Source organism: Pomacea canaliculata, linkage group LG3, assembly GCF_003073045.1.
Source record: "Pomacea canaliculata isolate SZHN2017 linkage group LG3, ASM307304v1, whole genome shotgun sequence".
Classification (NCBI taxonomy): Eukaryota; Metazoa; Mollusca; class Gastropoda; order Architaenioglossa; family Ampullariidae; genus Pomacea; species Pomacea canaliculata.
In genome coordinates, this window is record NC_037592.1 from 18,732,340 (window position 1) to 18,742,515 (window position 10,176).

General features: G+C 38.0%; 1 protein-coding gene across 1 annotated transcript; it reads right to left on the reverse strand.

Annotated features, from left to right (window-relative positions):
- Positions 1–1,027: 1,027 nt before the first annotated feature.
- LOC112558653 (double-stranded RNA-specific adenosine deaminase-like) lies at positions 1,028–10,083 on the reverse strand. The gene is made up of 10 exons (XM_025229219.1): positions 9,291–10,083; positions 8,448–8,718; positions 6,887–7,034; positions 6,439–6,616; positions 5,526–5,619; positions 4,923–5,078; positions 4,389–4,495; positions 3,889–4,074; positions 3,373–3,613; positions 1,028–2,988 (listed from the first exon to the last, which is right to left on the reverse strand). Exons 1-10 carry the CDS (start codon positions 10,054–10,056, stop codon positions 2,757–2,759), a joined length of 2,379 nt encoding a protein of 792 aa, XP_025085004.1. The 5' UTR covers positions 10,057–10,083; the 3' UTR covers positions 1,028–2,756.
- Between the last annotated feature and the right edge of the window lie 93 nt (positions 10,084–10,176).

Sequence of the window (10,176 nt, forward strand, 5' to 3'; positions counted from 1 at the left end):
TGTGTTTGGTACGAAAGAAAAAAAAAACATAAAATATGTTCCACGTGAACCCCAAACAATTTTTAAAGTCATTTTTGAGTGGGATATAAGGGAAAATCAAACATGACTTTTTCCAAATGCCTGCCTCTCGTATGATTCAACCCCAATTTTTAACTGACTGACCAATTTTAAAGAAAATAAAAGTAAATTTCAAAGATGATGCCTATTTTTACATAACCGTTTTTTTCTGTTATTTTACTCAGAAACATGTCACCACTTTACTAAAAAAAATTATCTTCTCAGTTCGTGTTGAATAAGATATTCTCAAAAGAATACCTGTGGCAGACGTCGCATATTTTTGCGACCTCCTTTGATATCTTAACTGCTTGAAATTATAAGTGCACGATACTTATTTTATTAAATTATTGAGATCTGCTTAATGCTCTTGATTTTTATGTCAATTTGATTGGCTCGGATGTAACTCTACTGTTGGTCCTCGAGACCCTATTATCAAGTTTGATTTTTATTATTAAACGCTTGCACTTGCCTCAGTTTAGGAACATTTTGGAAACAGCTAGATGCCTCCCTCTCTGAACAAAATATTCAGATAAGACTGTAAACGTCATCTGTGTGCAGAGGATGTGTTTGTGCCTCAGCCATGCTCACAATGTCTGAACCGCACACAATATAGTTTTTCAAGCACCTAATTACGAAGAGGTCTATCGGTACTTATGATGTGCTATTTAGAATTCACCATGAAAATTCCACAAGCGATTAATGAAGTAATTTATTTTGTTTGCTTCGTAGCATAGTATATAGATGTCTGCTGGTTATAGCAGTGAACAAACTGCTAGACACATATCTGGTATGATACTTGAGATGTGGAATAACAGTAAACTTGCACTGGCCTAGAGAATTTCATATAGCTTTTCTCATTTGACCTAATTGACCGCTAACCCTAACACATGTGAAAGGGAATGGTGACACAAATCACTCCTTTCGCATCACTTATTAATGCCTCGAACACGAAATGACAAAGAGAAACACGAATTTTGTGAAATTTAATAAAAATGATTTCTTCGCCTATTCAAATCCCCATAAGCAAGTTTTTTTTTAAACAGTAGCCTAACCTAATTTACAAACTCAAATACAAATCTTGGTACCCTTAGCATCTTCGGCATTATCCGCATAATTTTAGCTTGAAACACTTCTATGCTGCATAATTGAAAATAGAATGAAATTGCAAAGAAAAAGATTGTTTTTTATCCAGTTCTACCTTACACAAATAACTACACCAAGTAACAGTTAATTTATTATTTACATAAAAATGTATACAATTCTATGTATGTGCATGTAAATCAAATATTTCAGGTGATAATTATTCCATTCATCCATTTTTAGAAAATGTACACTTTAAATGTATAATCAAAAATGTGGGTTTGAGTTTACTAAAATGGCACAGAAAATTAGAAACAGGTATGGGGGAAAGGGGAGTAGGGGGTTGAATTAGCATTTTAGATTGAACCAGCCACTTAGGCTATTATATAGCTGCCCTTTAAATAGGAGCCACAATCACAGTAAGAAAAGCATTAAAAGCATTAGACTAGACCTAAACCAAACATCCCAATCATCACTGTATCCGTGGCAACTGCTGTGCCTCAAACTGTGCAAAACAGAAAGTAGTACAAGACTGAAGACAAACTGTACAAATGGGAAAGTACAAGACTGTACAGACAAAATACAACAATCATGGAGCATGGCCATTATTTTTTCAGCCTAGCTCTACTTATTCCTTGGGTTTTATTTCTGACAATGGACAACAGTTTTCTTTTTCCATCACAATGGGAACGAAGCACAAGACAATTAATAGAAACAGCATCAGTGAGGTGCAGGTGAAGAAATACGGTGTCTCTTCTCATGCCGACCCCATTCAGCCCATCAGCAAATATAATGCCGATTGTTTCTAATCGCTGTTCAAGCCCATCATTCACATTTCTGATGGAAAAAGAACCTGCTTTCCATCGAAGGTTACAAGTTCGTTTCACAACTGAGCTATTTCCAGCCTGCATGCACCTGCATGGTCTCATCATGATAAAGACATCTGACCAAACTATGTATCAAGTTACACCATCCTTTTGAATGAGGTGTTGCCAACAATAGTTGAAGCTAGATGCCACTGCAGATGCTCTGCCAACCAGGATTAGTCAGATTAATTGAGAAGGGTTTTCTTTGGTCTGCTTAAGAATTTCAGCAAATTTACTAGTACACAGAAGATACAACTCTGATAGGAATATCTTCACACACTGGTCAGATCATTTGACCATTTTGTAAACACAGAATTTTCAGACATACATTTAATGCCTGAGAATACCTTCCCACCAATCCTTCAAAACAACAAAAATTAAAAAAACGTCATGCTTCTTTATGCAAACTTAAGTGCAAAAATAAAACTAAGAATTGCATTCACACAAACAAGCAATCTGTTTTCATTTAATTTTGTATAATTTGAAGGAAAGGTTGTAAATGTTACAGCTATCAAACTTGAGAAGACCATCAGTAATTCTCTCCAAAACAACAAAGGGAACATGGTCACAGTACAAAAGCTGCGACCATTAAGAATGATGTTAACAACAATGTTACTGCTACAAATATGGGATCTTACCACCAGTAACACTGAAACTATTAAAAAGATGGTAACTTCTGTGACAATCTTTCTGTATTCCCCATAAGTTATGCTTCTGTGTGCTAGAAAAGATGCTAAAATACTGATAACCTTCCTAAGAAAACATTTCCTCCTCAACTGGCTTTTTAACCCAAGCTCCACATCTTGTCTCCTTGAACTTCTCCATCATGGCCATCTTGGCCTTTTGAAAGTCTTTGGCAGACATTTTGGCTTCTCGATAGCAGCTAAACTGCAAAAGGTCGGTGCGACCAGTGTAGTGGGCTACCTGTTTGAAGCTGTTATACAAACTGCGTTTGGCGAGGCGTGAAAAAATTGTTTTCTCAACTCTGCAATAAAAATTAAACACAACAGCATCATTTAATGTGTTTTATGTCAGTGCTTTGTCCACAAGCTTACAGCAGTGATTTTTTAATAGTTTATTTATGAACATCTGTCTGCACTTTCTATGAAGAATTTTGCAAAATATTTTAGTACAAGTAAAAAGATTTTTTGACAGAAAAATCTTGGACTCACACTGGAAGTTTGTTAAGCTGTAGTCCCTTAAAATAAGGAAAGCTGCATATTAGGCTAATGTGGTAGGCTTTCATAGGCTTTCATGTGGTACAAGAGGCTATTTATTTAGTGTAACTGCTTCAAATAAACTACAGTTCCTGTACTTACACTTGGAGGAAAACACATCTAGACACAAATAAATAACCAAGGGAACTTACGCTGTGTAACAATGTCCAAGAGTGCCATCTAAGACTTCAGGCTGGGCATCACCGACTGTCCAGTTGATGCTGTATGCCTTTGTCTTTTGTGTCTCTCTCAGAGGCTGACATGCTGTCACTCGTCCCAGCCATGGATGATTCAGGTGAAATCCTGCTGGCAAACGTGTGTCCAGAGGCGGTGGTTCACGGTCCAGACGACAACAGACAGCCCGCGCAAGATGGCCATGGTCATAGAGAAAACCTGTGTAAATAGAAGACAGACGAACCACTGAAACCAAGACTGTTCGATTTTGTGAATCAAGCAAAGCAAGCTGTGAGAAACACTCAAACACTGAACAATCAACAACACAAATTTGTGACCATTTGTTAAGCTGTAGTCCCTTAAATGTCCAAAATACTAAATTGCAAAATATGATAGTCAACAAATAGCAAACTGAGTAGATACTGAGTATGATTGCAAAGAAGTCTGCAAGTGTGAGAAAATCCAAACAAACACCACAGCTCTACAAGTCATACCAAGTGTGAGAGAATCCAGATATATGGGTTCCAAAAGGTGTGACAGAAGAGCTCCTTGCAAACCCAGCACATTCCAGCGGCAAATTTTGTCAGTGCAAGACATGGTACGAAGTCGCTCTCCCCTGACCACACCATCCCACGTCTGTACAGTAATCTCACTAGCATCCACTGGTATTGTACCCTCTCCTATAAAAACAATTTTACAAATTATGTGTGATTAAAACTGAGAAATGAGCAATGAGTAAAGAGTCTTCATAAAATTTCAAATGAATAGAGCAAATAAAAATAGGAAAAAAAAAATCATACTAAAATAGAAAACTTCAAAATCTCAGTAAGTACACTCTTGAACTCTTATTGTAACTTCATGTTTAAAGTTTATTTCAGACTCATGCACTATGAATCATAAGCAAACCCTGCTATGCCAATACTAACACCTCACTGAGACTGCCACCAAATTAATTTTATAGATATATATTTATCAATGTTCTTTGCTTATTTACCTCCTTCCATTTTGGTTCGCAAAAGTCCCTGAACATTGCTGGTGAATGTTGGCTGATGTTCTCGCCTGTCAATGTTTGGAAGCAATCCATTGTTTGACTCTGTATCTCTGTCAAAGAAATTTCAAAATAGAAACTTCAGATTATATCACAGACTTAAGTAAATTACAGCTATATCAGAAACAAACACTTAATAAACTCCATCTGAAAGAAACGCTCAATCTGTAATAGCACATAAATAGTCATTTACAGTTTTTCATATAACTGGATATAGGCCTAGTTGCTGGTATGGCATTAAACACAAACAAAAACAATCCTACAACTGGATGCATGTTTAGAGTTCTTAATGCACCTGAATTATATACTGCCACACATGGTTGCTGCTAAATACTCCAAAAATGTGTTCTCTAATTGCATATTCTTTGTACTCACTGGTTATGTCATTCCTGTATTGTGTTATCCTCCATTTCAAGCACTTACAAGCAAATTAACATAAATAATCATTGCCAAAATAGAAAAAAGAAATGACATACAAACCTTGGTGAAAAGAGCGCCCCATCTCCACAAGGTGCAGTAGAGATGTAGAGATGGAATGTTATTCCAGACTGAACCCTCAGTTTCCCCGAGCTACCTTGCTCAAATATTTTATGAGGTTTCCCATTTTGATAAGTCATTAACTGCTGGTACAGAAACCTTGCAAATGAAAATAAAATTGCGAGATTCCTCAGAACATAACCATCTGTCGACATATATCGACTGTTAAGGACATACACATAATATGGTTATCAGTTCAGTTTATCAATGGTGGTATATGTCATGTACATTAAGTACATTAAGTAGATATGCATACAGAATTCTGTGCTTGCTATTATTTACTTCTTTGCTTATCAAAACTATTGGTCATTTTCTAAATTTATGAAAAATGAATGCATATGAATCATTTCAACATCAACAAATTATTTCACTTAAATGAAGACATCCATAGTTTTTAGGTAATTCTTATCTCAAGCACACAACATTATTTATAACACCCCTTCATGGGTATCCAAGAGCACAGAGGCAGTGAGTATTCTGCCAGTTTACATGTTTATCATAGGATGAAACTTTATAACTGAAACTGCTTCATCAGCATAAACCTACCTCAGAAATCCTCGTCGAGTAATAATTTCTGCATGTGAATCATTGACAGTGTTTCCCTCCAAGCTGAGCTTGTCGCCAGTTATGCACCTGTTACCTGATTAGATATGAGGAAACGACAATGACATTTCATTAAGGATGGTGCATCCCCTACAAACTATCTTTACTTCTCAAACCAGTTCAGAAAGCCTCACTGAAAAACTACATCCATTAAGTTTATCTCAGATAATCATTGAATTACCATAAAAGTAAACATAATGAATGCATACTTACAATGAACCTGCTCTTGATAATTATTTTATGCATCTGCAATATAGCTCAAGCTATTATTATAGTTTACATATTCTTTTAAATAAATATTGCAGCTGGCTACTGCTTCTTTGAGATAGTGACAGCATTAACTTCTACAGCACATTTATCTTTCAACACCCCTACTGACCTGTAACCAACATATCAGTCCCTGATGGCTAAATGTAGAGTTGGGCTAGTCATACAAGAACACAACAAAGATAGAAATTGCCGCATAACCATAGATTTTATTCAGAGTTTCACTTGGCGGCTGGCCTGCCGTCTCTCCATGATCACTTCCAAAATCCAAAAAGCCTCTCTCAACTGTAAAGCTACACTACTTATTCTATCTCCGTCGAACATTCCAGAACCATCCCCCTTTTTCCTATGGTCTCGTCACCTTTCCCTGCCCCCATGGTCACCCCTACCCGCCCTTTCTGGTCATGGTCTCCCCAAGTGGTTCAGGCAACTTTGTAACTTCTGATGTAACAATAGGTTCAGTTGCCAGTAGCCGCAGGTGGGCAGTTCAAGGTTGGCTGCTATGTATGCAGCCAGCATGAGAAAGGGACTGTCCTGGGAGCTGTTCGACCCCTACCCTCTACAAACAAGGACATAGAGTGCTACAGACCTGTCCCAATACTGACAACCATTCCAATATCATCAACACTGCGCTTCATTACAAGGCCTGCAATGACTTTCCGACCAGCCAGATTTTCTGGAATGCTTGCAATGAGTGAATTGAAGGCTTGGTGGGTTAATGCTGCTATTTTATCAAAATGAGTCATATTCTCTGGTGCAACATTAATCTGTAACAAATCAAAGAGATAAGAATACTTAATAATCTTTTGAAATCTTATGATTTGCTCTGATAAAAAAAATAGCAAAATCAATGTTTGACAACACACTGTATTTAAAAAAAATACTGACAGTTACAAAATAGTTCAAGATGTTAAAAAAATTATAGTCAATTGTGCCTGACTGTGACTGACATTAGCCTGGAAAAATTTTACAAGCTTTTAGTTTTACAGGAAGAATGTTGCAATGTGAAAGAAGAACTTTTTTTTTTTAAATCTTACAGATGGAGTCTGTGAAGCTGCTGTATACTGGCCCTCGGCAATCAATGTTCTCAAAGCAACATCTGCTGCTTCCTTTCGGCCATCCTTCTTGTTGTTGCAGGTGACGGCTGGGAACTGCCGATTTCCAACCCATGCTGCTACAGCAAAGCTGAAATGCAAAACAGCGCCACCATGGAAATGTAAATTAATCCAAGTAAAACTATTTGATCTAACTGGAAATTTGTGAGAAAGACAAAAGGAGAGAACAATCATATATATATATTACAATTATAAAGGAGGGCATATTTAACTCTCTACTGTGTGAAATGTACAATAAGAAATACACTGCATGAGTGAAATAAGTGAGAAAATAAAATTTATGAAACTTGTAAAGACCACTGATCCTGGCAAGTTTTTCCAAGATATTTTAATTAAAAAAGATAAGGTCTAAACCGCTTGAAATCACTGAAAATGGCGCATCTGTAAAGTAGACTTGCAAGGGGAAATATTCCAAGCAGAGGGACCAGCGTTTGACTGGTCAGAATTGTGCAAAGAATGTGGAATCAGAATGTTAAAGCTGCTGAATGCTGAAGTGGATGGGATGGAGTCTGAAGGGTGAGGCAAGAAGAAAGGTAATCAGGACACAGTAATAGAGAAATTTATAGTGCAGAAAATCCAGTCTGCAAGTGATATGGTCAGTGATAGCCAGGAAAGGAAACAAAGCAGGATTCTTAGGGGGGGGAGGATGGGAGGTATTTCACATGATCAGTCTTGTGCCCAGAGCACCAGACAGACAGCAACATTTTCAACACATTGAAGGGGCTGGATTGTGGCAAAAGGAAGGCCAGCAAAAAGGAAGCTGTAATAATTCAGATGTGAAAGAAATAAAGTCCACAACTAGCTTGCCAGTCATATCAGTACTCAGCAAGGATAGTGGACAGGCATCTGAGATATTAAAAAAAAAACAAAAAAAAAACAGGTTTTCACCATAGAAAAGATGTGAGGCTGTATGGAAAATATGAAGTCAGTAGTAATAAGTGTCTTTATTTTGATCTAGCTTCCATCTTATTACATCTCTTCACTCTACCACCCATGTCATACTTCCGGCATGTTAATTTCAATGCGCTCAGCTGGACTCTGACCTTGACCTACTACTGCTACACAGTTCAGAATAACAACAAGACTCTTATTGCTGGACAATTTGGGGATTATGGTGCCAGACAATCAGAGACTATAGAAAAAGCCAGCCGAACTATTTGGCACAAGTGACCAATTCTTCAGTTCAATGAGTATTTCCAGTCATGCAATTGTGGATGTTAGAACAGCAATGACTGATGGCGGAGAGGGGTCAAAACTGCAATAAGACATTTGTACACATGGCTTTAGGTCTTCCATTCCTGGGTCTTCACCCGGGTAAATGTATTCATGTATTCATGCCTGCATTATTAACCTCTTTCTGTGTATGGTGACAATTGTAGGCCTATATCTTGAGACAGAAAAAAGTGGCTATCCACCCAGATTTGGAGAAATAGTACCTTGCACTGAGCTTTACCCAATCAGTGATATCAATAATAATACTCACACAGGCCGGTGAGACGGTCCCTTCTGACTGATGACATCAATGCGAGCCTGCAAGTGACGCGACTGAGCATACTCCATCAGAGCACTGATAGGGTTCTTGTTTAGTGCAGCAAAGCTCTCTGATGTAATCTTTAGAGAGGGACCTGAGCTGTCACCTACTGGCAGTGACATGGGTCCTGACCCTAACACAGGCTGGCTGTGGGATCTTGTCATGATAGCACTATCCAAGGACAATGGACTGCTGTGTTCCATGCTGGGACTAATCACATTCCCTATGGACAGAATACATTTCAGGTAAACTGTTACCTGTATCCAAAAAAAAAATCGGTCATCTTCAGTACTATAGCAAACTACAAGCTCATTAAAAGTTAGTACATTTTACTGTGCACTAATATCAGCAAAATAGCACCGACACTGAGTTTTTTAAAAAAAATTATCAGTGATAACTGTATACCGATTCCAAGATGACCAATCACAATTTCAGTGAAACAAGTCAAGCATTAATATAAAGGCCATTACGAAAACTGTCCACGGCAATTTGTAACACCAACATCATAGCAAAGGAAGTAAAACATGTTGCAAATGATGCTATAGAAACAAAATAAAGAAATAAAGAAAAAATAAACTGTACAAACAATGAATAAAAATGCACATAAAACACAAAATCATACATGCATGCACCCAGAAGTATGCATCTATGCACACAGACATATATATATATACAGATGGACATACATACGCATGCACAGATGGCATGAAGGAGATCAGAAAAGAACAGAGACAGGTCAGAAAATGTTGACTACAATGAGAAGTGTAATGACTTGAAGGAAAAAACCCTGCCTACCTCTGATATCAAAGCCAAAGCCTGTTTTGTCCAGCTGATGTCCAAGGAACTCAACATCTGCAGAAGCACTTGAGGCTCGTTGAACAGAATTAACAATCGGCCTCACCATGATGAGCCCTTTCCTCTCCAAAGACTCTGGTGTATGAATGACGGTGTTAAAACTGCTTTGACAGCCAGCAGCAGACTGTATGCAAGTAAAATCTGGAGATGATTGCACAAGAGTATGTGGAAATGGTACTGGAAATAATGGCTGATGCTGCCTTGCAGATGCTGCTGAAGCAACAGGCTGAAATGAAGGGAGCTGTGATGCTTCAAGCTCTTGAGCATATATTGCCCCAGTGGGCAACATCTTACTATTCTGCTGGGCTCTATATTCATTGCTCAGTTTCTGAATAACTTGTCCTCGCCCAGCACAAGAAATCTGTGAAGAAGTGGAACCAAAACCAACTGGAAATTGGCTTCCTTGAGTTAGCTGTGGGTAGTCTCCAGAAAAGACAGGATCTCTTTGAATGAGCTCTTTAGGAGGTGGTGGTGGCCCAGTCCATAAACTCTTCATACCAGCATCACTCATGGATGATGGTCCATAACTGTCCATGCCCCGTCTAAACATGATGTGCTCTGGATAAGCAAGGCTCTCTTCTTTAATACCTTCCAGAAAATCTTTTCCCTCTTCTGTCAAGACCCAGAACATCGGAAATCCACCTTCTATGACATAATTTCTTGATTTGCCAAACTTCAGTGCTGTCTCTATATCCTTCACTGGCATTTTCAAAATGTCAGCCAAATTTACAGCTGTAGAGGTAAAGCTGGAACACCATTCATCACAAGCAGAATCTTCTTTAACAGCTCCATGTCTCCTTCCTCATCATCATGACAAATAATCTCA